Source organism: Camelus bactrianus, chromosome 16, assembly GCF_048773025.1.
Source record: "Camelus bactrianus isolate YW-2024 breed Bactrian camel chromosome 16, ASM4877302v1, whole genome shotgun sequence".
In the NCBI taxonomy this organism is placed as follows: Eukaryota; Metazoa; Chordata; class Mammalia; order Artiodactyla; family Camelidae; genus Camelus; species Camelus bactrianus.
The window spans coordinates 2,648,388-2,676,308 of record NC_133554.1 but is presented as its reverse complement, the minus strand read 5'-3'; the positions used below and the strand labels follow the sequence as shown (position 1 = coordinate 2,676,308).

At 54.0% G+C, this 27,921-nt stretch overlaps 1 protein-coding gene across 2 annotated transcripts; it reads right to left on the bottom strand.

Annotated features, from left to right (window-relative positions):
* Positions 1 to 250: 250 nt before the first annotated feature.
* On the bottom strand, positions 251 to 27,478 carry PMP22 (peripheral myelin protein 22). 2 transcript variants are annotated; one of them, XM_074342131.1, is made up of 5 exons: positions 27,308 to 27,478; positions 23,055 to 23,166; positions 21,733 to 21,832; positions 7,921 to 8,061; positions 251 to 1,628 (listed from the first exon to the last, which is right to left on the bottom strand). In XM_074342131.1, exons 2-5 carry the CDS (start codon positions 23,130 to 23,132, stop codon positions 1,465 to 1,467), a joined length of 483 nt encoding a protein of 160 aa, XP_074198232.1. In that variant the 5' UTR covers positions 23,133 to 23,166; positions 27,308 to 27,478; the 3' UTR covers positions 251 to 1,464. The 2 variants fall into 2 exon arrangements, with proteins under 2 accessions (XP_074198232.1, XP_074198231.1); XM_074342130.1 differs by lacking the exon at positions 27,308 to 27,478 and adding an exon at positions 24,714 to 24,898.
* Positions 27,479 to 27,921: the final 443 nt, after the last annotated feature.

The following is a 27,921-nucleotide window of genomic DNA, read 5'->3' as shown; positions in this document are numbered from 1 at the left end:
GTTCAGCTGAGTGACACTCACGTTCCTCCATCCGTTTCAGCTGCAATGCCCGGCCTCTCCAGTCTGCATAGATTTCTGGGAAGCATAATGTGCCCCCTAGAGCCTCTGCAAAAGCAACAATTTTGGTGCCTTAGCACCAAACTGCAACCCAGGTCCTCTGTCCAACGGTGGCACTATGACCCTCCTCCCTCCACTCCAACACACCCCTCACACCGACACCGGCACCCCACAAAAACCCACGAGAGCTCAGTGAGTTACTCTGATGTTTATTTTAATGCATCTTAGTCCACACAGTTGGTATAAAATCAGAAAAAGCGAAGCAAAAAAAAAAAAAAAGAAAGAGAAAAGGTCTGGTGTCTTAGCATCAGAAGGGCACCGTATATACATCTACAGTTGGTGGCCAGTACGAGTCATTGCCAGACAGTCCTTGGAGGCAGAGGACAGTCTAGACCCAGCCGCGCCCTGGGCACCCACCGCCCCAGGGGGTCTAGAGGCTTGTCCTGGTGCTCCGACCATAAGAAAAAGGTGGGCACGATAAAGCCTGTGGTTTGCTCTTTATTTATTATAGTAATAATAGCAGCCTAGCTAGGTACAAACGCAGTTATAAACCATTTATATTACACAGAATTACTCGGGTCTCCATCCGACTTCATGTTGTAAAATTGTTAATTGAATTTCCAGTGAGGAGTTTAGATGATTAGTGATCGTAAGGAATGGTAAATACATAGCACCATTTCATAGGTTTGTTGTCACCGATTTCTCAACTAGACGCGTGACCGGGACACGTCCCCACCTTCAAGGGCAAGTATCCCAAAGCCACAAGCCATGGTTCTCCGAGGACTCCAGTTTGGGGCGGCGGGGGGTGGGGGGGGAGGTGTCTGGCCGCGTGCACCAAGGTGGCACACGGAGGCACGGGATGGGCGCTCTGTGTGCCACGCCCTGGGTCACCGCAGGGAGCGGGCTCTGGGGCCATTCGGCGTTTCTCCCTGCGCTGTGGTTTCCTAAAGGGGGTGGAGTGGGAGGGATGTATCTTCTTCGATTGAAAGGGAAGGGGGCGAGACAGACTTCTTTTATTTCTGGGCCAAATAAAAACGAAAAACAAAACAAAACAGAAAAAAAAAAAAAAAACTGAGCCTGATTATACGGTTAGGATGTCAAGTTCCTTAGCTATTTCTTTAAGGTTCAACCCAAGGCTGATGGTCAACATGTAAAGCAAACAATACTATGTACATATATGTAAAAAGTGTTATAAATAGGTTTTATAAACCGTCGATATTATATACATCTTCAATCCACACCGACCACCCCCCGCCCGACTGCTTTCTGTTTGGTTTGGTTTGAGTTTGGGTTTTTGGCTAGCTCTTTTTTTCCTTTTCCTTTCCTTCTTCTCCCCTGGCTTCCGGTCTGCCGCCTCCCTCTCCGCGCGCGCGCAGAGCCCCGGCCGCGCCGCCGGGCGCAGGCGCCTCATTCACGCTTCCGCAGGATCACGTAGATGACGCCGCTGAGCAGGGCGAGTGGGAAGGCCACCCAGGCCAGGATGTAGGCGAAGCCGTAGGAGTCCCCCGAGCTGCCGTGCCAGTCCGGGTGCCGCACCGTGTAGATGGACGCCGCGCTCATCACGCACAGACCTGGGGAGGAGAGGGACCGGCCGGGGGCGGGGCCCCTCAGCATCCCCGCCCGGACCGGACCGGACCGGGGGACCCCGGGCACTGCCCCGCCCCGCCGCGCCGCGCCCTCCTCCCAGACCCGACCCCACCTCGCGCGCCCGCACACACACGCGCACACACGCGCGCACACACTCCGGACACCCGTCTCTCTTTCTTACGGAGCAGGACGTGGGCAGCAGGGAGGAAGGGCACCTCCAACCCTGGCAAGAATCTTCTTCCCGACCCTGAACTGATCAGAGGGGCTCAAAGGTACAGGAACAGGGAACGATCTGCTCTCTGCTTCTAACTGGCACGGCCCAGGTCCCTCATCCTCTTCTCTGCCTCTGTGCCTCAAACGGTCACCCATTCCCCGTAGACATGACTGGGCCAGCGAGAAATCGGGTGGCAAGAGAAACTCACCCGTCTCTTTCCAAGGATGCCTGGGTGTGGGAGCCCCTGGAAACCCGTGAATCCCTCCACCTTATCTGCAGCCAGGGCAGGTGAGCTGACCCTTCACCCACATCTGGGCAGAGGCATCTCAGAAGCACTGGGCCCCCCGCGAGCACAGGGGCAGAACCCTGCCGTGCTGACCCCTGGAGCAGGATCGCAACTTCAGAGACGGAGAAGCAACAACTACTGGCAGGACTAGGCAGACAGAGGAATCCCTGGAGGGGAGAGGGGGCAGGGGACACAAGGCAGAAAGACAGGACACTCGTGGGGAGCAGGCGGCAGAGGGAGGGGACGGTCACCAGCAAGCGGCCCAGCACCTGGTCTCTTTCAGCCATCCTCGGGGACCCCAGGTTGGGTCTGAAGCCCAAACGGGGAAAAGGGTATCAAAAGATATGCAGGCAGATCAGGCCACCCCACCCTTGTCCACCATGCAGCCTCGGGTGTGGGAGGGACAAGAAAAACCTCCACCTTGGGCCCCACGAAGCAGGCAAGTTCAAGCGTGACGGTCCATGCCCACGGTGGCGGTCAGCATCCCCTGTAGGGAGGGGGCCAGTGATGTCAGCACCCCTGCCTGGAGCAGCACAAAGCCAGCTCTGTTCCCTCCTAAAAACAGGGTCTTTGGCAGGCTCTGAGTGACTCTATTATAAGTCCAGTGAGCATGTGGGATTCCTGTGGTTCCAAAGCCCCCAGTGCCCGGACCACCTACCTCTAACCTCACTGCTATTTGGGCTATTTTCCTGGACACTGCAACTTTGTTCAAACAAAGTGCAGAAGTGGGAGCATTCACTGCCCTGATAAGACTGTTCTTCTCCAAGCCAGAAACAGAAAACTCCAACTCCACCGGCCCCCGCCGAGAGAGCCACACAACAGCCTCGGGACGACAGCGGGATCAGCTCCAGGACCCGCTACCGACGGGAATCCCGGGAGACAGCAAGGTGCCTGTGTCCGCGGGGAGAGCACGGCTGGTGAATCGTCGTGAGGGGGCAGGCTGCAGCTTCCACCTGCTGGAAACTCACGCTATTCACCTTGGGCTCCTCTCTCCACAGTGCTCGTTCGTTGTCTCCGGGGCTGCATCTGACCTGCCTACTGCGGAAGCGCTCTCAAAGGGGAGGCAGGGCTGAGGGAGAGGGAAGGGGTAAGCAGAGCCCCCAGATGCCAAGGCAGCCGTGCGGACCGCTGCGCCCAGATTTCACCGGCAAAGAGGAAACGCCAAAGAGAAAACACTCTGTCCGTGACCAAGAGGGAGGGGAAAAGGCAAGACACCCGAGTTCAGGGACTGAACGCTCGACGGCTTCATGACGCAGCCTGTGCCCTGGGAGACTCCCAGACGGAAAGGAAGTTACACTTGCCTTTCAAGGCCAGCGAGAGGCTGGATGCACATTTTGTAATGACTGCTGTTGGGGGACTGATGTTTTAGGGGATATATCATTACGAGGCCGTCTGTCGGTAAAGCAACAGGCGTGCCCTGGCATGCAGGACAGGTGGTGACACACAACAGTCCCCAAAAGCCAGACCAGCCTCCCGGACTCTGTCTCTGCAGCCAGGAGGTTGAGGTGCGGCTGCGAAGGTCCCGGTGGAGGAGGTAAGGGAGGCCGCTGACCATGCCCAGGCCCCGAGCCCCCTGCTGTGGGGACCACAGGGGAGCAGTCAGAGCCCAGAGTCTCCGGAAGGGAGCCACCAAGAGGCCAAAAGCAGGGGAAGAAACGGAGGGAATTCTCCACGCTCCCTTATCTGCATTCGGTCTGGCTCGTGCTGGTGTGATGAGTGAGGCCTCTGCCTCCGCCTGCCTCACCCTTCGGGCAGTGAGGTGGGGCAGGGAGGGCCTGGGAGGCCTGCCCCCTGCAGGCTCCTGGCTCGCTGTCTGATCCACACAGAGCTGCCTCTGAGCCGCTGGCCCTGTCTCCATTTTCAGCCTCTTCACGACCCCTGCAGCCTCAGGAATCAGATTGCGATCCGGGGCTGGCTAGGGCTGCATCCAGAATGATGCACTCAGAGCCAGCGCTGCTAAACGTAGTCTGAGCTTAAGCTATCTTTGAACCCCTCAGAAGAGGGAGGGCCCTGGGTTTTTAATTCCACCTCCAAATGATTTAATTCCAAATGCCCTACGTCCACGTCCATCTGTATAAACCAAAGGGAACAACACAAACAGAAAAAGCGAGAGTCACTCAGGACTCTCCTTCGACCACCCTCACTGGGCCTCTAAACCACAAGAAATAGTAACTACACAGGAGGCCTGAGTTTGATTCTGCCCAAGGAACAAAGGATCCGGTCACCCAACCAGGCCGTCATTCAGGGCGTCCTGTGGGGTGTGCACGGAACTGGTTGCTGGGTGCAAGGAGTTAAATCAGTCGAAACACGGTCTGTATCAACATGAATTTCTTAATGCTTCCCCATCTGGAGCAACTGAACCCAACAGCTGCGGCCAGGGTAAGGGCCGTCTGGCCACAGGTCCTGACAGCAAGAATGACTCCAAAATCCAGATGTAGGATCAGGACGGCCCTTGCCTAAGAAAAGGGTTCAGAAGACTCATGAAATGAATGACTATCGGTGGGAATCGTCCTAGAAGACCTTACGGAGGGACCAGGGGCCATTCAGTGGCGACACTGGTGGTTCTCAACGCTGGAGGCACAGGAGTCACCCAGGACGCAGCTCCCCCACCCCAAGAGCTCTTAACTGAGACTCTCCAGGGATAAAGCCCCAGCCCTGGGGTTTTGTGAAAAGCGCCCCTTTTGTAAAAAGCTGATTCCGATGTGTAGACTGAATTAGACCAAGAGCCTCTCGCACGGTCTTCAGGAAGCAGCCAACCTAAGAAGAACGTAATCACGGAAAGCTGGCTCTTAAATGCGAGGCTGGGAGAACAGTAGGACGTGGAGAGGGATGAGACTGCAAACCAGCAGGGCTGTATCCAGTGCGAGGCAGAGACAGCTCCCAGGTCTGTCGTCGGCCCCCGGAGCCCCACACACAGCTCACTGCCTTCCCCGCACGCTGGGCCCTCCGAAGGGCAGCTCTGCACAGATAATCCAGCAGCAGCGGCCACACGGGACACTCAGATTCCGGTGGCTTCCACGCAAAGGGCTTCAGAGTTGGAAATGGCATCTGCGCTTCATGGAAGCCAGCTACGGCGGCCGGCTGCTTGTAGACGGCACATCCCATGACTGCAGGGTCACCTCCTCCCACCCGCCCCACTTTCTACTCTTCTTTTAGTTTTCTGTTTGTTTTCGCTTTTCTGCTTTGTCCCTTGTGGTTGAGCTGTCACCTCTCGGCTGCCACCAGTCCACATCCCCGACAGTCCTCACCTAATTGTCTCTCTTGTCCCTGGAGCCTTAGAGGGTCGTGCACTGGGAAACACACGACCAAGGCGGTTTAGGGTTGCTGGACATTGAGCATTAGGACATCTCTAAGGGAAGACCCTGACCGTCTTGGTGCTCAACCTCCGTGGAAAGACCCTAAAGCAAGTTCAAAGAGGCATTCTAGAGAGCTGAGGTTTCTAGAAGAATAGATCTCGGGTCATTCCGACCAGAGGTAGTAAGCCCAGGACAGCCTTAGGACGTACCAGTGACAAACTCTGGCTGTAGCTTCGGGTAACTTCCTGTTCACATGGGGACGGCTAAACTGACCAACTGATAACCGAAGACTAGACCTCATGAGAGATAAGATGCTGGATCTGAAGAGGAGGATAACGCAAGAACAAATCATGTGCTTCTGTGTTCAGAGGTTTTCACAGCAGATTTCTAAAAGGCTTGTACCGAGTTTGGAGGAGAGTCAAAACAGTGAAGTGAATCCGGATTAGCAAATCAACTCTGGAAGATCAGAAACAGCTCCATCCCTAAGGGTGTTTGGACTGAACAGAAGTACTTAGCTCTGGACTTTGTTTTTTTTTAACCAAAAATGACATTGGCTAAAAAAGACATTTTTAGAGAATTTAAAGTGAAAATATCTCAGTGGGAAGAGTAAAGATGAGGCTCTCCTGCTCTGAGAAGCCCCTTCAGCAATGACTTCGCTCTGTCAGATGGTTTTAGCCTGACAGCGTAGACTCTGATTCATCACCGATGTCTGGGGACTTGGCAATAATGAATGGTGCAAATCTAAATTGATCTTCCACTGTAAATCAGGTTCCATGAAAGATCATAGAAAAAGCAGACTTCCTGCCTTGGATTTTGTGTTCCTTAAAAACTCTGGTGGATTCTGAGTCTCTAAATACAAGGAAGTACCTACTGATGTTCAGTCCATGTGGTATGGGAGGGAGTGGAGGCTTCCCACTGTCCTTGCAAGAGCTGAGTGTTCGTGTAGCCTCTCCCAGGCTCCATTTATTTATCAGTAAAATAACAAGCTGGTCTACATCACGTGTCAATATTTTATGAAACTTCTGGTTCCTGAGTTTCTGTCACTTTCCCTTGAGGACACTGTCAGGGATACAGTGGAGATGATCACCACTGATATCAAAGTGCAGACAGGGGGCCAAAAAAGGAATGCCTTCCAGTCTCTTGCCTTACTTCCGGAAATGGGGTTAGTGATGACCACTGCTCCTAATGTGCCAGAAATGATATCTCCCTGCAGAATTCGGACTTCAACAAAGCTGGCAACACTCGAGAAGCTTGGCTGGTATCATACAAGCTGTGCAAGCAGCAAAGCACAATTTGACTTGGAAATGCCAAGCTGTGCATGTCAACACGTTGTATTCAGGTGTTTGATGGGAAATGGCTCTCAAGTTTACTTCCTTTTTCCAGGAAAGGGCAGCTCTCTGGCTTCTAGAAAATGGCCTTGCCATAAAGCCATGTGTAAGCCATTGTATCTGCCTGTCCGTCCATCCATCCATCCATCCATCCTTCCATCCATCCGGACATGTGAGCTTTTATCAGCCCTCCAATGACTGCTCCTGAACACGGGGTGGTGTTTCAGCACCATGGACGGAAACCAAACAAGAGATGCCATGCCCTGGCCCACTCAGGGGCCAGAATCGAGAACTCTTCACAGTCCCCAGATGTACTCTGGGACGTATGGAGTTTGTGATTTATTAGCTTGGACATCTGCCCCCTACTTCTCTCCAGGGACCTGCTGACTCAGTCAACTGGAGGGTCAACAGACAGAAGGCAACAAAGTGAGAATGGCCAGAATCTAAGACAGAAGTTTGAAGACATCACTTCTAGGACTCCGCACACGGTGAGTGTGGAAAACCCATGCAAAGGGGGAGCTCAAAGACAGTTCAGGAAGGAGGTGAAGGAGACCCTGTGTCACGGTTCCATGTTTGGAACTGACAGCATGTGACACGGGGGTGCCAAAGTGAAGATGCCAGGGAATCGGAGCCCGGTGGACTCCAGGAGCTGGAGTAAAGGAGCGTAAGAGTTTGTCAGTGAGGCTCCATCACCATGTAGACAGAGGAGACACGGACCTGAGAGCAACCTCGGCAGCATGTCAGGGCCATTTCCACGCTGAAGTAGAGATGGTTCCTAGGGTGTAAGGTGATCTACAGAAACCACCCTCAAGACTTGCCTTTGCTCTACTGATACCCTCTGATTATGTGTCCAGACTGGAGCTTCAGTTTAGAGACCCTCCTTCCAGAGCCACTAAGTCCTATTTCCTATTTCCTTTGCACCTCCTTCCATGGAGATGTGGAGAGTCCCAGCTTCTAAGGTGCATGTACACACACACACACACACACACACACACACACACACACACACACACACACACACCTGTACTGGATGAAATCCATCCGGGGGAGGACTCAGGAACGCCAGTCACCCGGAGCCACGCCCTTCTAACCAATCATCCCATAGCCTGGGAGAGCCCCGCCCCCACATGGACTCTGTGGTCTCCAACTTACCAGCAAGGATCTGGAAGACCCCAGTGATGTAAAAGCGGCCCCCCTTGGTGAGGGTGAAGAGCTGGCAGAAGAACAGGAACAGAGACAGAACGCTGAAGATGACGGACAGGATCATGGTGGCCTGGACAGACTGCAGCCATTCTGGGGGGAGGAGACACTGGGTTAGGAAAAGCCAGCCCTGGCCAGGGTCGGGTAGGGGGTCTGCCTGCCCCCTGGGGGCGTGGCCCAGGCGCCAGGACTGCTGAAGGCCACAGCCCCCCTAGGCAGCAGCGACAGTCCTCTTGTGAACAGAACTCAGACGACTCACTTTGGTGCTCTTAAAGGGCACCTTTATTTCCTGGTTTCCTTTGGAGAAAAAAGATATCAATACATGTTCTTAATTGTGGACATTTTTTTAAAAGGCTGTAAGAAAATATGCAGCCCCACCTCTCGGAGTTAAACTCAAGTTAAAATAGACTGAATTCTCTTCCAGCCTTTCAGCCAGATGCGCTACTTACACATACGCGCGCGTGTTCCAGCGGGTCTGAGCCCCGCCGCCTCCCCTCCTTGCCCTCAGGGGGTTTGAAGGGTTTGTCTAAGGCACTGTATTCTGAGAATAGTTTCAAACCACTGTTCAAAATGTCACCATTCCCCCAAGGAGATAGAGAGATCGTGGGGATGGCCGGGGAGAAGGAAACGGCATTGGAGCCAAAACTAATTTTGTAGAAAATTGGGAAAAAATGCTGGTGGAAAGAGTGTGCTTTATTTAGCTGTGAAGTCTTGCTTGGCCATGCTGTCCTTCCTCGGCTGATCGTGGTCCCAGTCAGAGCAGTTAGTGCTCAATCCGACCACCCGATAGGACCACATGTTACACTTCCTCGTCTTGGCTGAGCCTTTGATCAAATCTCCAAGCTTCCAACAGAAATTCAGGCAAGGAAGAGAACTCTGTAGGTCACGTAGGTCACCATCCACTGCAAATTACTGTCATTTCAGGAAGGAACGAGCAAAAGGCAACAACCTGGGTTTGGCACTGGAGAGGGGAGCCTGCAGTGTCCTCCTGGGAGACCCCTCCAGTGGCCTCGCCAACCTGTCACCTGTGTCTTTTCTTCCAAGTACCAGGGAATCACTGGGGTGAATGCTGCCCTAAATGAGAAAGCACAACTGCAGAAGACCAAGGGTTTTACCCGCTCTGCTCAGTAACTGGCTGACGCACAGGGGCTTAGAGAAACACACACCAGTGCTTAAATAAACACAGCACACAAAGCTGTGAGAGCCAGACGGGTTATCCTCAATAATTCACAAAGAGGAACCTGGTGTGAGTTACCACTAGCTCATGGCAAAATTTTAAGGCTGCTCGTTTGGTGGACTGTGACTAGAGTTTCTCAGAAGAATTTTCCAGACACAGACTGCAAGCATTTTAGAGTTGGAAAAAGTCTGAGACACCAACTACCCAGCCCCTTGGTACTAAGAGACTTCCAGAGACGCTTGGATGAGTCCCACTGGCACAGCCAAAGCCGGGAGGCTCTTGGTTCTAGTCTAGTGTTCTCTCCACTGTGACAAACCACGCGCTTCTTTTATCTTTGCGACTTCCTTGTCAATTAAGGCAAGAAAATGTCTAATGGGCACTGAGCCATCCTGACTTCATCTTTCTATCTCTCTAATTGAATCTGCTTGTCTTTAGCCAGCACAATGGTTCTACAGGAGGAGACGTCTGCAACAAAGCTAATATTGCCATAATACTATTTTTTTCATAGACCAGTTATCCAGCTTTCTGGTAGGTGAAGCTAGAAACAAAGAAATCTGAGCCCCAAATCTAGAACCAAAACAGCAATTCTGTCTTGCTGGGGAATGTCCTTCAAGGCACAGCCTCAGAAGGCGCACAGTGGGCGCAGGTGACATCCTGGACTTCCTTCTCCGATTTTGGGATCTTTTCCTGAAGACTCATCACTAACAACAGGAAAACTTCTACCAGACCTCATATTTAGAGAAAACTCAAAATCGTACATGTTAAATCTACATGAATAGGAAAAGTCTTAACAATTTAATAATGTAATTAAGTCATTCTAGAAACTTCCTTACCAGTAATTTGAACTGTAGTGCCAACCTCATTACAACTGAGTTATTTTGCGATAAGTTGTTCTTCAAATCAGATCAGAATTAGGGGATCAAGGAAGCTTTTCTTCAGTGGGCATTGCCTGAACACCTACTATCTTGAGCCAAACCCTCTGGTGGGCTCTGGGGATACAAAGTTGAAGAAGAAAGCTTTCAACCCTAAGCACAAAAATAACACATAGATGATGAAAGTCCAGCCACACCATCAATCACAATATTTGTGAATGGATTCACGACACTCATCATAAGATGTGGAACTTCATATGAATTACATGGTTCTTATCTGTGGTCTGATACAAGAGATACACCTAAAACAAATAACAGTTGAAAATCCAAACATTTTAAAAAAGGCACCAGACAAGTATTAACAAGAAAGCAAGCACAGTAATCACAGTGTCAGACAAAACAGAGTTCAAATTGAAAAAGATGAAAATGGCCAAAGAGGGATATTTCATAGCGAGGAAAGACCTACTTGGCCATGAAGAAATAAAAGTCATAAACTTGTATGCATGTAATAACATGGCCTGGAAAAAATATAAAGCAAAAAATAATTGAAATATGAGAAGAAATCAAGAAAGCTACAATCATAATGGAAGACTTCAGCACACCTCTCTGGGCACAGATAAATCAAGTAGATCAAAAATATGGTTACAAGATAGATGATTTATATTACAGGATTAACCGATTCAGTTTAACAGATGTATAGAAAACGTATGTCCGTGTAACAAAGACTACGGATTACTTTCAGACACAAATGGGACAGTCTCACAAACTATGCAGGAGGCAGCAAAAAAAAAATCTCAACAAATCTCAAAGAAAGCAGCCATGTAGATACCACCAAAGGCAAACAATAAGCAGAAATTCAAAATAAATGAGCCAAAATAAATTTGGAAATTTTTAATAGTATTCCCTGGATGAGGACTTCAAAATAAGAAGTAAAACGTTCTTCAAAGGAACGATATTGACAGCACTGACCATCAAACCTACCGGCTGTGCCCCCAGCCACGCTCGGCTCATGCGCTCCATTAGAACAGGCCTGGGTACCACCTGCTTAACTTGCATCTTTTTGGCCTCCAATCCCTCTTCTCTAACAGGAGGGACTAATGATCCCACAGGATCATTGTAACGACCGAACAAAAGAGTTGGTATAAAAGCTCTGTTAAAGGACAATACAAAAAAACCCATTGAAAGGCTGGAGCTGAGGGCATGCAAATAAGGATTCACAGGCTGTCCCAGGCCGGATCCCAGGGTGGGGGCCTCTCCATCTGGGCCACATCGAGGAATAGGGACCACCATGTCCACATAAGCCATGTTGGAGGGCACCAACCAGCACTCAAATAAAGACTTTAATTTGACATCAGTTCATGCAGCATCCTCAGCACAGAGGTTGGCTGCTTATCTGTGAAGAGTTAGACTGTAACTAGTTGAGCCCCTGCGGATCTTACGGTCTCCGTGGTAACTACTCAAATTTGCCATCTTAGCACAAAATCGGCTTTAGTGCATACGCAGATGAATGAGTGTGACCTGGCCGCCTAATAAAAGCGTCTTTACAAAGTCAGGCGGTGGCCAGATTGGACCTGCAGGCTAGAGTCTGCCAACCCCTGCGATAGCCCAAAAAAACCGATGTACAGAGAACAATTATTAGAGCGGAGAGACCCATGACTCAGGGAAAAGCCTGTCGCTGCAGTCCTGTTTCACACAGACTGAACTGGATGTGAGGCCAGCATCCCAAGTGGCAAATCTGAACTTCCACCCAAGCCCGGGGCAGCGACACTCTTTCCTCCCAAACTCTAAGCTCACAGCCATCAGCAGGCCCTGACCAGCCCAGCACCGCTCTCCTCCCCCAGGCCTCGCTCGGGGCCCGGCCCCCAGGCAGATGCCCAGGGACGTCGTGTGGAACCCCCAGGGCCAGTGCTTTCGTCTCCGAACTTGGTGCTGGGCACGGGGACGAAAGCCCTGAAGCTGCCGGCAGGCCTGCGGTTCAGACAAGAGCGCCGGGCTGCTGACAGCTTTCTGGCGTGGGCCGGGCCGTGGCCTCCAGCAGAACCGCTCCCCCAGCAGATGGTCGGATTCCTGCCGCAGGACAGCTAAGCAATGGAGGAAATGCAGCTGCCCCCTCAGCTGTATTCTTAGCCCAGGGCCGACAAGCGGGTGAGCTGGGGCTCAGAAGGGATGGAATGCTTCCATGCTCAGTCCCTCGGTCTGCATCCCCCTGCACCCTTCCCTCCCAGCCTGGAGCCACCAGGCCCCTCGGGCAGTTCAGAAGAGCTCTCCTCGGACTCTGAAAAGAACAGGTTTTCCAGAAAGTGAATGGGAGGACTGTGGCAGGAGTCAGCACAGAAACTGGGGAGGCCAAGCCACGAGGAAAGAGGCCCTGGGGGTCAGTCCTGACTGCGGGGGTTGGTCCCGCCCATCTGCCTAACGCTGGGCTGTTTTCAAAAGCACGTGACCCACAAGGCCTGGATCCCCACCCTCGAGCCTCTCAGTCCACTGCCAGCCCACAAATTGCCACTTCCCTTCCTTCTCAGGGTGAATGTCATCCCGGAGACGGCTGACCTGGCGGGAGCGGCCCCCACCCGGACCACAGGGCCTCTGCCGGGATGCTTCGGCCAGCCGTGGGAGCCTGTGCCGGGCCCGCGTGGGTCCTCACCCCGGGCTCCAGCTTCTTCCCACCCAGCCCAGCTGGGAGCTTTGAAATCAGGCCCAGGGCTGGGGCTGACTTGGCCTGTGACCCAGGCAGGATGATCCGGTGAGAGGGGACAGCTCCACGGGGCTCTCAGCCCACAGACCCCGGCCGGGAGCAACCAAGGGTGAGGAAGGCCGTGCGGAGGGCCCTTTCAGCTCACAATCGTGGTGGGTGTTTCGACCGGAGCAAAACCTACAGCCAACAACTAGTGGAACAAGCTTCAAGGCGCTGACAGCATCGTTCAGCCAACTTCTCTCCTAATTAAGAGGCTTCCTGGTGGGCACAGGAACCAGAGTCTAATCTCTATATGTGGTTTGATACCAACAGTCTGATTCCAGCCAGCCCTTAGGATTGAATAGGGAGAAGAACACGGTCACTGGGGCTCTGAGCTCACGGCAAAGATGAAGCTATTTCAGGCTTTCTCTGTGCCCTGGTTGGAAAACTCTGGCACAGGATGAGCAGGTTGGGCCACGTTTGCCCAAGAATTGCTGGAAGACATACCCCACCAGCTGATGAAACAGAAAACCAGAGGGTGTGGGTTCCACGTTCAAGTATATTAACCTCCCTCCTTGGACACGGCCGTGTCCAAGGAAGCGCTGAAGGCTTTCAGAAGTCTTGCCATTAAAAAAAGAAAAAAATTAGCCTGCGTAACTTTTAAATCTCGGTGTTTTTCGAATTGATTTATCAGAGAAGCCTTCTTATGGTTGTTGTTAAAAACAGGCCAGTTGGCAGTGCTGGGTTTGGCCGCAGAAAACGACAGCGGAGAAGAAAAGGGCGTTTTAGTACAAGCTGCCTGATCACAAGCTGCGTTAACAGAGATCATACGGGGGGTGAGGGGACAACTGGGCTATTTTCAAGATGTTTGGGCTGAAAAGGCATTTTCCATGTAAAAACAATCAGAGGCCCCCTCTCCTCTGCATTCCTAAAATATAATATTCCTAAATATCATGGACGTGGAGCCCCCACCCCACTCATCACAGCAAACCACGGCCCTCCTCTCGTCTCCTCCCCACGCCTAGTGAATTTCTTCCCGATTCCCAAGGCCCAGCTCAGAGGGGTCCAGCCACGTCACAGTGATGCCTGAGTGCACCGAGGCCCCAGGACCATGTGAGGTGATGGTCGCTGACTCCCATGTTTACCCTATTAGGCAGCCAGGGCGGCTGCCCCAGGTTCCCAGCTTATTAGAGGCAGACCCAGTGCAGAAAAGCAGGGAACTCCCAGTGAACATCCACTGGGGTCTCCCTACCACCCTGCGGTGCTGAGAAGGTCAATAGTGTGTTTGAAATCTAACGAATTAAATGATCCTACTGCCTGTCTTTAGGGTTGGAATCCACAGAAGACAGGGACGGGGGAGGGAGGACCAGATGGCAGAGAGAGGGGTCCCGCATCCTTTGTCATCCACCTGCCAAGCCAGACCACCAAGCCAGCAACAGAGGGGCAGGAAGGGGCCCATGCCTGCAGCTGGGACATCAGAATGACACCCCAAACTCTTCCTGCCTCAGGGCCCTGGCCCTTCCACCACCTCCTGGAATTTTCTTCCTGCGGTTCGTCATGTGACTGGTCCCTCCTGTCTTTTAAGCCTCAGTCCACATGATGCTGGCAGGAAGAGGCCTTCCGTGACCAGCTGCTTCCTTCCCAGCAGTGACTTTCTCTTCTATCTCTCTATCTGTCTCCTGCTGGGCACTCCGCCCACAATTACTCACTCCTTGTCTCTCCTCCATCTACCCCCTCCCCTAGCAACTAACAGCTCCATCCACCAGGGCAGAGACGGGTCCTTCTTGCTCTGCTGCCTGCCTGGTAGGATGTGCTCCGTATATTTGAAGGATGGATGCATGGACCACGCTGTTGGCTCTTTGAAAATGGAAGAGGCTCTCTTGAAAGGTAGTGAGCTCCCCATCACCGGCAGGATGAGCACACAGTGGGCATGTTGTGGAGGGCTCTGAAGCTAGAGGGGTGGGGAGGCAGGCGGCCCTCATGGCCTCCCAGTTCCCTGCCGAGGCTGGAGTCTACGTATGTGTTGATGACCACGTACCCAGAAGACTTCATGCCGGGCATCCTTTTCTTGGGCACCAGAAACCCCCGTCCACACCTTCAGGCCGCCCACTCCCGAACTACACGCGGTGCCTTCTCAGCTCTGCTAAAATCCTGGGAATGCAATTTACATTAAAAAAACAAAACAAAAAAAAATGCAGAGACTGGGCTTCAAGGGCCATAAGGTGCAGACACAGGTTTGGACAAGCATTTTGAATTAACTCCTGGACGCTGGCATCGGGTGAGAGACCCCAGGGGTCGAGACATCAGCCTCAGGACGCCACGCCCTGGCCCTGTGGCCCCCTCGCCCGCCAGCGCTTCCGCATCCCCACGAGGGCCTGTGAGATCAAGAGAGCCATTAACACGCGGAGCCTGTGGGCTGGCCCGGGGAGCTGCAGAGATTCTAAGTGGCAAAACCATAAGCCCGTAAGTGCAGGGGGCCTCCCGGGTTTTCTCAGTTCTGACCAAAAGCTGAGCCACAGACGAGGAAGTGGTTTGATGTCCCTGCCGAAATAACCACGCCACCCAATGGATGAACAAAATACATGTGGGGTCACAGAGGACGCAGACACAGGGGACCACCGAGGGCTCAAGCTGGGGGCCTCCTGGGATGGGCGAGATTCTTTCTTCCTAATTTTCAGTCAGAAGCCTTGGTCTCCGCTCCCCACGACCTACTGCTGGCCGTGAGGTCGCTGCCACCGCAGCTGTTTAGAATGGGGAGGAAGGGCACCGAGGGTCATTTGCTTGGCTCCAGCCCACGCTGCGCAGAGCAGACGTGCCCGGTGTCACTGGGGCAGGGGGTGGGGGGCACGTGCACAGCCAGCCTGTTACACCAGGGGTGCCAGGGGCTCTCTGGGGACAGGCTGGAGGAGGCCCGGTTTCTTCCTTCAGGCTTTCGTGTTGAAGGACCTCCTCTGTGATAATGAAAATGCTTCCGGAAAGGGTGCATTTTATGTTCCTAACACCTCGGGATGAAGAAGTCTGCCTCTTCTGGGACAAGAGAGGACGCTGTAAGTGGGGACTGGGAGGCGGGTTCTCCTGAAGACAGACCGGCCTGGGCCCGGCCTCAGTGTGATGCTCTGAAGGTGGGGGCCCGGCAAGGCCAGGGCCGTGCCCTGCCAGCTCCGGTGGCCTGACGGGGGCACTCTGACCCTTTCTGCCACACCCTGGGTCCATGCGGGTGACAGAGGGAGAGGAATCTTGTGTGTGCTCAGATGTCGTGTCTGGATGATTTGGAGAATTCAAAACAAAAAGCATTATCATCACAAGGCAAATGTTTTGCTGAAGCTTCTGGATCAGGAGATTTTTAAACCCCCCCGTGCTGGGATGCCTTGGGGAGACAGGCACCGTCAGGACTTGGGGGGAGGCCTGGCCGCCTCCCCACCCCCAGATCCCCGCCAGAGAGGCTCAGATCTTACTAGTTTGAAAACCAAGGCTCCAGGAATTGGCCTCGCCCGTCTCTGGAGGGATGTCTGCTTGTGTGGACACGACCCCGCCGGCCACACCCTGAGACGTCCCTTTCTGAATCAAGGCAGACAGGACTTGTTTGTTACTCAGACTTGCTTCCGAACGCGAGCAAGCCTTGATAGCTATTTTCTGATTGTGAAAATAAAGGATCTCGGGAGGACGCAGAGCAAGGCAGCAGAGGAAAAGAAAACCCCCACGTGAGTGGTAAGAACCCCCCGTCCCAGATAACCCCCGAAAGTGTGCGGGGGTGTCTCCACCAGTAAGATGCCTACATGCTCAGGACCGTGACCTCACCTTGGGAAAAGACAGCTGAGACGCGCATCTAAGACAGAGCAGGTCTAAATGAAATCGTGAAGATTCGAAACGGGTCCACTGGCACCAAACTGCTTCCTGGGGTCTGGGAGGTCCCACGGGCCAGCCTGTCGCTCTGTGCCTTGCACCCTCTGTTCCCACTGCCTGGCCTCTGTTCCTCAGCTCTGCCAGCCTCCTTCTCGCCCCAGAGATCCTGTCCTCTCGTCCTTTACAGTCCCTCGGTCTGGAACCTGCCCCCGATGCCTGTGTGGCTGACTCTTGGCAGCAAGGGACCTCAGAAAGGTTTTAAATTGAGAGTAATAAGATTAGATCTGTATTTTGAAAATAGCACCCTGGATTCAATATGAAAAAGGAGTTACAAGGAACAGAGAAAGATCAGGGGTTGGGGGCTCCTGCAGTGGCCCTGATGAGTACCTGCAGGCGTGGCAGCGGGAGTGGGGATGACAAGTGGCCGGTGGGACCTAGGAGGATTCTGAGAAGGGAGAAAAGGAAACACATCAGGGCAGAATCTGAGCGTTACGCTCACTGGACGGTGGGGCAGCGTTCACTAAAACACTAGAAATCAGCAAAGAGGTAGATTTGGTGGAGGAGGACGAAGACTGATGGGTTTGGGGCTGGCTGCCTCTGCGACACCGCGGCGGAACGATCTAGTGAGCAGCTGGATACGTTGGTCTGAAGTTCAGGGGAGAGGTCTGGGCTGGAAGGAAACAAGGATTCAAGAGACATCATGACACAGGAAGGCTTCATTAATGACCGGGGAGGTGGAGAGAAAGAGAGGGAAGTCACACCGTTTCCGGCACGGGCCCCTGTGATGCGGGGGAAGCCCGGGGTACGGCAGAGATGGCATGTTTGGAGAATCCTAAAGTAATTAAACTCTGCTCTGGAGCCCAGCAGGACACAGCAGGCCTACTCTAGAAGAACAGGACTGGGTATGGAGGGGTGGTCCGAGCCTTGAAGAGAAGTGCCTCAAGCCAGGCTTCCTGGGAGGGAGGTGCTTGCCGCTAAATTTCTATGAATTGAGAAGCCATGCTTCCTGCGAAGCCAAATGACTGCATTCTCAGCCTCCCTTGTCACTAGGTGTGGCTCAGAGACCAACTTCCAGTAAAAGATAGAAACTGCTGTGTGTGGTCTAACTGGAGACATTTCATTAAAAGGGAGTGGGACGCATTCTTCTCCTTCTCCTTTCTCTACCCTATTGCTTGAAGCATGGATGAAATGGCTGGAGCTCCATCAGCCTTTTGGTCCATAAGGATGAAGACCAAATCCAAAAGACGGCAAAGCAATGAGCCAGAAAGCGCTTGGGTCTCTGACAAGGTCATCAAACTGCCGTGTCCACCTCAGACTGCCTACTCCCACACTTCGTTTGAAAGAGAGAGAAAGAAACTGTCTTATTTAAGCCACTACCACTTGAAGATGTTCTGTTACATGCAGTCAACCGTAATCCCACCCGGGACCTCAGCCGACTGGCCTAACCCGCCCCTGCGCTGCCTTCCCCACGCTTTGGTCGCATCATTGCCTTGACGGGGGGCAGCCCCTCCTGGCCTCTACTTATTTAGACCCCGCCCATGCTTTGGAGGACGGCTCGGATCCCACCTCCCACGTGAGACTTCCCCTCCACTTCCTCCCCTGAACTCTGGCGCTGCCTGCCCGCCCCCACTTCTTGGGCATCTGCCTTCACAATGATTCAGCCCTCTGCACTTGTCTTCTGACTCCGCACAGAGCTCAGGACCATCGGGGACAAGGTCCATGCTTCCCAAGGCCTTATGCACCCTGGGCCGAGAGGCATTCAAAACAAGGTCATGCTTACCATACGATCTAGCAGTCCCTCTCCTGGGCATGTATCTAGAGGGAACTCTAAATTGAAAAGATACATGCACCTCAGTGTTCACAGCAGCACTATGTACAGTAGCCAAGACATGGAAACAACCTAAATGTCCACTGACAGATGAATAGCTAAAGAAGATGTGATATATTTATACAATGGAATACTACTCAGCCATACAAAAGAATGAAGTAATGCCATTTGCAGCAACGTGGATGGACCTAGAGATCGTCATTCTAAGTGAAGTAAGCCAGAGAGAGAAAGAAAAATACCATATGCTATCATTCATATGTGGAATGAAAAGCAGAACACTAATGAACTCATCTACAAACAGAAACAGACTCGCAGACACAGTAAACAATCTTATTGTTACTGGGGAAAGGGGATGGGAAGGGATAAATTTGGGAGTCTGAGATTTGCAAAGGTTAATGACTATATACAAAAATAGATAAAAAACAAATTTCTTCTGTATAGCATAGAGAACTATATGCAATATCTTGTAATAACCTTTAATAAAAAAGAATATGAAAACAAATACATATGTATATGCATGACTGGGACATTGTGCTGCACACCAGAAACTGACACATTGTAACTGACTAAACTTCAGTTTAAAAAAACAAAAACAAAAACAAGGTCATGATAAATATTTCCCCTTTAAGTCTCTTTCACGTCTACCTGCAGCCAGGATCAGGATGGCGCCAGAAAGTATGTAAATAAATTTAGAAACTGGGAAAGCAGGCAGAATTGAGGGCATTTAGCAGAAAATCTAAAACTACTCTAAGAGCAAGCGGGAGCTTGAGGGGAAGATCTGGTGTGTCTCCTTCCAGCTCCATAACGTAGATGTTTGACTGTCATGAGGGTAACGAGGCAAGACACATGGTTCCCACAGGAAGAAAGTGAATGGCTCCGAGAGGTGCAGCTTCCCTGCCCCATGCCTGCAGAACAGTCCCCTTCCGAAGAAACCGTACGTCACATAAACCACCAGGTTGTCATGTGACACACTTCATGTAGTCCTCAAAAATCAGTGTCAGTAATAAGTTACTTTCGATTGCTTACATAAAACATATGTTTGAAACATTCTAAGAGCAAACACAGACCAAGGTGAGTGGTTTACAACTGACAGAGTTCATTCGTCCAAGCAGTCTTACTCTTTTTAATTATGTATTTTTCCCACCTATTGTTTGGCACAGAAACTGTTAAAAGGCAAAGAAAAGGCAAAGGAGGTCCAGAGGCTTTACCCCGTCAGAGCTGAGGCTGTAACACATGCTAATCCAGCAGGAAGATGAGAGCAGAGACACTGACCACCGAGGAAACATAAATGGAAACCTCTAACTTAGAATAAGTCCAAGGGCAGACAGGCCCAGCTTGCCCAGATTTCCTCATAATGCCCTTCGTGGGAGAGCCGAGGCAGGTGTGCAGGAGAAGACCGCCCTGGGATCCCCAGGAAAGCACCCACGTGGACTTGGATGAAGACCCGCGGTGACTACCCCAAAGCCATCGCCAAGGAACCCAGGGAGGTGAACCTGCACATAGCCGAGGGGCAGGATGTCTCCCGCCTGAAATAACCCTGCTGCTGCTCTGAGAGGAGTAACAGACACTCCCAACCGCGCGAGACGCAGAAAACGCAGGTCAGTAACGGGCAAATGTTGCCGTCCTGCCTGCAGACGTCTGAGCACAATTTAGGTAACTGTTCCTCTGCCCACTCCCTTCTGTTGGAACCCAGCCGGGCTGGAACACGCCTGCCAGAACTGCCCCTTCCGGGCCGAGGAGTCATCCTCTGCCAACCCCACGTGGACAAATGCCACTCGGGAAAGGTGCCGGTGGACACCACGGGGTCTCAGGGAAAGCCGGCCCTTTCGGGCTCAGTCACCACGCCTGGCCACCAGGTGTCAGTCGCGAGTAGGGAGCCGCCCATCATGAGTCTTCAGGGACCTTCAGCCAAACCCCCCCACCGGGAGACACCGGGTGCTGTGGCCCGGGCCCCAGCAGTGCTATCGCCACATGCGCAGGCCCTCCAGCATGCTTCATTTACCTGGCTGTCAGCTCACCATGCAACATCCAGGATGGTTTTAATTCAAGACCCCTCACTCACTCAAAGGACTGCTCCCTTCAGTAATGCCTGGGGTCTTTTCCTCTTCCCCCCAGGAAAGCGAAAACATCAAACAGGGTCTTCTGCTCCTCGGCCGCCCTCCCCGTATCAGCAGCACCAGTTCTAGCAGTTCCTCTTCGGACTGAGGTTGGAGACCTTCGGTTGGTGATGCTGCCCTGACAGCCTGGGTACCGCCAGGGGTGGAGTCCGTGGGAGCACCGTGCAAAGCCGGAACTGACGGCCACTGTACTGCCTGCTTTGCTGAGCTATATCTGAACTGCCTTCTCTCATTGGAGGTGGCATCTTCAACAGAAATACTTGATCTAGGAGTAGCTGCAGCCACATGGAAACCTGCCCTTTATTGGACTTTCAACCCAGGATGTCAGGAAAGCTCTGTCAGATCTATAGCTACTTCCCTCTCCAGGCTGAGGGCAGGTACTTCTGAACATGAGGTCGTGCAGAGTTTGGCCCACTGTGTCCTCGACCCTTTCCAGGGTCCACGTGGCTGTCAGAAACCAACCAGCCACCAAAAAGAATGCATCCTATTCATCTCTGCCTCTCCAATTTCCAAAGACACCAGGCTGAGCCCTCCTTCTCTCTGGGCACTTGAAGTAGCTAAGTGTGTGCTTTCACTGCCAATTCACCCCTTAACTTGAATCCAAGAAAGCCTCGGTTCCAGGAAGCCACACGCAAAGATGCCCAGGACAGAGAAGAAATGTAATCTACTGGACGAAGGATCCTACGGGGCTCAGCTTAGGGTTTTGCAAATAGCTCCAGGGCTCCGTCTTGCCATGAGGAAGCACGCGAAGGTTTTGATGCTAGTAACATCACCGAGGCCCAAGACCTAGAAAGGCAGCCTTGTAACTGGGGAACAAACGCTGGCCCATCTGTTCTTGGGACAGCCTCTCCATCACTGCACCAGGAGGACACTCCTGGATATCGCTACCACCAAACCAAAGATGCTAGCCGAAGGTTTTGCACCATCATTGCTTATCTGTGTCCACATTTCTTTGCTCACATGAAGCCTTACACTAAGTGATGGGGCAGAGGGGTGTCTAGGGGTTCTCTCTAGGTAAAGAGAACGTACACCGATCCCCAGGACCCCGTGAAGCCAGTGGAGCCACTGCCCCCTTCCTTCTGTCTTGGACTCCCAGCCCCCCTGACAATCCACCCTAGCCTGGCCACAACTTCCCAGCTGGTATCTTCCGAGGACAAGTGCTTCCAGGTCTGGACAGAGAAACATGTCACAGACAGAAAAGGATGAGCTTGAGAAAAAGTCTTCAAAAAAAAAAAAGAAAAACCCAGTCTCACCGTTGGCCGATGACATGAAACAGTGCTGGACGTTGCCTAAGGGGGAAGTGGTACAGTTTTGCCAGAGGTCGGTCGAGTGTCCGTTGCCCACCATCCATTGCTAGAAAGAACCAGAAGAGGAAAATCAGGGAGGTGGTGAGGAGTGAAGGAAAGGGGGAGGGAGCAGACCAAAAGAAGGCGAAGAGCATCCTCACCAACGCGTCCACGGGGCCTGCCACTGCCCTGCCCAGGGCTGCCCAGCCGGGGCCACAGCCATGCCGGATAAAAGGCAGAGGAGGCGATCTGGCCCAGACTTTGTGTTGAAGAGAGAACTAGGGTTTTGCCAGTGAAAAGCACTTTGTCAATGGAAAAGTGCCACATACGCATAAGATGCTACGTGCGGAGGTGTGCACCACGGGAGAAAGCCACAGACTTAATCCCAGGACATCCGCATCCAAGCCATCTCTCCTCCTCAACTTCTGGGTGTCCTTCCCAAAGCCAACACCTCTCTGAGCCCATTTCCTTACTTATAATTCACCTCAACCTGATGAGAGATTGGCCTAAGGCACAATTAAGATGTTGGAAAGATGATGGTCAGTGATGAACCAACTCACAAATCCCCAACTTAATTATTCTCAGCCTTCGAAACAGGCCAGAATATCACGCCTGGAACTTGCCTTCTAGTAAGAAGTCAAGGTCACAGTCACGTGACTGCCTGGTCTGTGCTCCTCTCCAAGAAAATAAGCTTAGAACCCCATGAGCTTGGTGTCTGATGGTTCTGTAAGACAGGTTATCCCCAGGAGGAGGTGACACCTAAGGAGGTGTCATGTCCACGTCATCAAGCGGATGTCGGAGCGAGACCCCTTAAGGAAAAGCCACTGCTACCTTCCCGATGCCAGGCCCTAAAGGCTGTCTGATGAACTCAGCCGCGCCTCTGCTCTACGATATTTGGAGAAAAGAAACCTTCATCAATACTCTACTTCCTTCCTCAACGAACCTGCAGCGAGAACAATGCTAACCAAGTTTATCACATGAAGGTGGGAGCCCCCGGGCCTGCACTGCAATCTCTGGCGGCAAGAGCGGCCTGCGCAGCTAACCTAGCCCATCGCTGGCTTCCTTCCTACCCCTGAGTCTGCTCTGGATTGCTCAAAACAACTGGAAAGGGGGCGGATTGCCAGAAACTGCAAAACGCCCTTTGGTGTCTGAGATGCGTTGTCTGCAAATAACGGCAGAGTCCTGGAGAGGAGGGGTACGGCTGGAGTCGCCGCGCGCAGGCCGAACTCGGGGTGAGCCCTGCGCGCCCCGGCCGCCCGCCGCCCGCCCGCCGCCCGCCGGACACTCACGCTGACGATCGTGGAGACGAACAGCAGCACCAGCACCGCCACGTGGAGGACGATGATACCGAGCAGGAGGAGGAGCATTCTGGCGGCAAGCTGTGCTCAGCGGAGTTTCTGCCTGGCGGGAGAGAGCCGAACTGGACGTGAGGCCGAGCGAACTGGCCAGCGCGAGCGGGCGAGCGGGGGAGGGAGGCGCGCGCAGGGAGGGTCCTGCGCTCGGAATGCCCGGGCCTGGCGCCGCGCCCGCCCGCCCGCCCGCCCCGCCCGGCGGCCACCGGGAGAGGGCAGCAGCCGACCGCCGCATCCCCGCCCCGCAGTCCGCCCGGCCCGCCCGCGACGGAACAAATTTTGCTTTTGGAACAAAACAAGTGGTACGCACTACGCATGTCTCGGTCACCCCAGGAGAGGGTTTTCCAGAGGGAGGAGCAGGGGCCGCCGCACGCCTCCACCCACCGGGCGCTCCGAGGGCAGCCCGATGTGGGGAAGGGGGCAGAAGCGGGAGAGCACGCGTTCCCCGGGGCAGTGGGGGGAGGGGGGAGGAGGCGCCCAGATGTCTGCGAGGGGCCCGGGGACACCGGCGGCGCGCCGAGACTGAGAGCGCGAGGCGGGGAGCCGGGGTCCCAGCGCCCAGAGCGCTCCGCGTTCCGTTAGGATCCCAGTTTCCACCCAGTTCTGCCAGCGCAGGGAAGCCGTCCGGCCCCAGCACAGCTTGGCATGGACCCTCGCGGTCCCGGGGAGGCGGCGCAGGGCGGGGAAGCGTGGAGAGGAAAGAGCGGCGGGGGAGAACTGCTCGGACCGGCGCGCACTGCCCGCCGCGCGCTTCTCCGGGAAGGCCTGCGGGCCGGGCGGCTGCGCTCCCGGGACAGAGGCCCAGGAGCCTGGGTGGGGGAGAGCAGCGGTCCGTTGGGAAGGGGGGGCGGAGGTGATGGGTGGAGTTCCAGAAGAAATACGGCCGGTCGGAGCCGGCGCGACATCTAGCCGCGATTGTGCGGTCCTCGCCCCACATTTTACAGACTTTAGGGACTGAAGACCCCGCTGACCTGAGAGCGGGCTTTCATATTTGTGAGGACCAGCTGCGTGGGGGGGGGGGGGGTTGGGGCCAGAGACAACGTTTCAGTAACAGTTTTAAAAGTACCCAATCGCAGGCTCCTCCGTTCCTCTCCTTAAGCAACACATTCAAAAAAAAAACGTGGACCGTGCAGGGAGAAATAAGCCCGGTTTTCTGATGTCTCCCAGCAGGTTTAAATTAAATCCAGTGATCCTAACGCCGAGCGGGGCTAAGAGAAAGGTGACCGGGTATATGGCTAGAAGTCGGGGGGGGGGGGGCACAGGGATCCAGTACCCCCGAGATGTCCACCGCAGGGACTGCTTTGCCAAAGAATCTCCGAGTAGGCGCCTCTCCAGGGAGGCGAAAAGTGCTCCGCCCCTGCCCCACATCCGGACACCACCACCCGCGCCCCTCGCGGTTCACAGACCATCAGGCACGCCACACGGTATCCCTCCAGGCCCCAGAGGAGCGACGCGAGACAGGCAGGGGTCTGCCCGCCCTCGGGACGGAAAGCTCGGGGACCGCGCCAGCCTGAAGAGCGAGCCTGCTCCGCGCGCATTCTGGCGTCGCCGAAGGAAGATGCCCACCTCCTCTGCTTTCCCTACCAACGCACTTACGTCCCAAAGGGATAGCTGTCCCCGATCCCCAGAGATCCTCAGAATGGCCTCTGGCACAGACTCGGTGCGTTCGCTCGGCTGCTGGCGTCCGCAAAGACAGCTGCGCTGTGGTGCTGCGCGCGCGAAGCGAGGGGCCAGAGGGAGGCTCCCGGCGTTCCCCTTTAACGGGAACTACGCCCTGTCTGCGTCGCTGCAGTAGGGTGTGTCCCTGGGTCAGCGTGTGCAGGGGGCGGGACGCGGGGAGGGGAGAGGGCAGTGGGGAGGGAGGGAGGGTAGGAGACAGTTATTCGGCCTTAACTGCGCCCCAGGAGAAAGTCGATGACTGCAAAACTGCGGCTTTTACTCGAAACTAGGAGGCCGCTGAGCTTTCTCACCTCCGCTTCCCCTGGCTCTGCCGAGTTCTTGGAGACCAAGAGTTGACCGATATATTGGGCCCTCCGCCCCCTCCGCCCACGTGGGAAAAGCCCGCCAGAGGTCGCCCCCGCGGGTGCCGGACGCCGGGCTTCGGGGCGCACGCATTCGGACCGTGCCTACGCGGGGACCCAGCCTGGATTCCCCTCCCACTGTTAGTGGGGAGGTGGCACTTCAGCGCTGGCAGGCATCCCTCCTCCCGGGTCCGGGCGCACCTGGCCTGCCCTGGCGTCCCAGCAGGGCGCACCGGCACCGCCGCCGCCCGCGCCGTCCCGTGTGCGCCTAGGCCGGGCGCCGGGTGCCTGGGATTCCCGGGACCGATCTAGCGGGCCTGCTTGGGTGAGAGTTGGGGGCGGAAGGAGGGAGAGGCTTGCCCACAGCAAGACAGCGCGCCCTGGGGTCGGCCTCCTCCTAGCCTAGGCAAATCCGGACACAACTGGGAATGCTCGAGGCGCGTTTGCCTGGCTGGGTGCCCAGCCTCGGCTGACGTCCCAGGCCGCCACTGGTGGGGAGTTGGCCATTTGAGGTGGGGGAAGAGCAGCCAGAGAAATCAGCTGATTCATAGCCGCCTGAACGCGGCCCGCCCAGGGTCACGGGGAGAGAGGATAGCCCTTCCGGGCGCAGGGCAGGTGCGCCCAATCAAGCCGCTCTGGGGGCCTGGCTGCAGGACCGGGAGCCGGCAGGTGATGCTAACGCAGCGGTTCGCACAGGAGACACCTCCACCTGCTAGCATGTGTGTCACCAAGCCTCATCGCTCTCAGTGACGCAAACCACGCCATTCTACTCATTTTACTCTTTCAAAGCAGCTGCTTATCGTAGCTCGTTGTATGTTCTTACCTTTAAGTAAAAATAATTTGAAAAATTCTTCAAACGATGGCCTTTTTAAAATTCTTACATTAAAAAGAAGAATACTTGTAAAGTTTTTGCTCACTGCCTGTTGCATGGCAGGCACCTTAGCAGGACGCAGGTGTGGTCGGTGAGGGGTCGTGTGGCCCCATGGTCAGGTGCTTTGGCTCTGGGCTCAGACCAACCTGATAAGCTGGCTCACTCAGAGTGGTGGCTTCGGGCACTTAGCTGACGTTTGGGGAACTTTGGTTTTCTCATCCTCAAACAGGACTAAGAATGCCCACTTTAAAGGGTTGTGTTCATTAAAGGAGACAGTGTGTGAAGCAATTAGCATTGTGTCTGGAGCAAAATAAAGGATCAGAACCCAGTAAATTGTCACTATTACTATTATTATTTCACACTTAATCCTCACAACAACCCTTCAAGGCAAGCCTGACCCCCTGAACTAAAATTGCTTATAAATCCCACAGAGTGAAAGCATGCATGTAGACAGAGGACTAACTGAAGAAATGGAAGTGACCTCTCTCCTCCTGGGTCATTTTCAGGGCCAGGTTTGCCCTGGGAATCATTGTCTCCCTTCACGCCGTTCAGACTTTCTATGTATTTAACCGACATGGATGTGATCACCATGTACCCGGACGCCATGGACTGTTCTAAGCACTTTATAAATATTAGCATATCTAACTCAGAACTTCCTTTCTCTCTTTTCCAGCTAGACTTCTGAATGAAGTGTATATATCTAGAAAAGTGCACATGTTGTAAGGTGCAGCTCAATTCTTCGTTTCTGTTGAACCCAATATTTTAGTCAATAACCGGGTCACACCACACTGCGAGCTTCCGGACACCCGAATCCACCGGTCCCCGTCAGCTGGGCACCTCACTGCCTCTCGCCTGCCTCCTGCCAGCTCAGCCCCCAGTGGCAGCTGACGGGATCCCACCCAGTGCAGTCTCACCAGCTCAGCCACACCCGGGGCCCAGCCAGAGCTCTGCTACAGGTGGAAGCTTCTCTCCCTAACCTGCTTATCAATCTCTGGTCACCTGCCCAGTGTGTACGCGGAGCTGGAAGGCACAGCTGGTCTCCTTTTTCCCTGCAACTCTGGATGTACTGGGGTTTCTAGACACTTCCTAATGGCCCTTCTCGCCTCCCCAGCCAGAGTATCTGTCCAGCTCTTAACCAAGGATTTGAGAACTCCTCTGACTCTCTGGTCAAGTCCGACATGCGCGCAGTCTCCCCTGCAGTCCTCTCCATTTGTGGCTTGCAGGGGGTGGGGTTGGGCAGCTCTCTGTAAAGCAAAAACACACGCACTCCAGAGGCATGGTCTGCCAACACAACTCACCAGGCCAAGCAGTGTAACCCCTTCCTCTACGCGGCTTTCTTTGCAGTCAGACGTGAGGAATGCGGAGATAAGCCCCCCCAGGGCAGGGCAGCTGAGAGACCAGCAGCTGGCGAATCTAGCCCCACTGCCTCCAGCCAGGCTCCCCGAGATGCTCCCTGGTGGTGCTCCCCGTAACTGGAGCCAGACCAGGCGCCCATCCAGTTTATGCAGGGGCTGGTCCAAGGCTGGGATGTGTCATGGTGGCCTGAGAGCAGCTCAGCCTCCACTGTTTAAAGAGACAGCGCCCAGCCCTGTGTACTTGCTGGAACGCCGTGATCCCACGAGGCCCTGCAGCACGCGGAGCACCAGGTGGAACGGCTTTGGGTGTGCCCGAAACCTGGGATGCCAAGGCCACGCTCGCTGAGAGTGCCAGCCTGTGTGAGAGCAAGGAGGCCCCCCAGTCCTCGGTGCCTCCCCCTGCCTCCCCTCCCCTCCCAGAGGAGTCTGCAAAGATGACCTGCACTGTCTGTGTATAACACAGTTTGCACTGTGTTCTGTGCGTGCAGGGAAGCTTCATGTTTAATCCACAACATCATTTTAAAGAGCTCGCACATTACACAGGTAATCTCTCACAG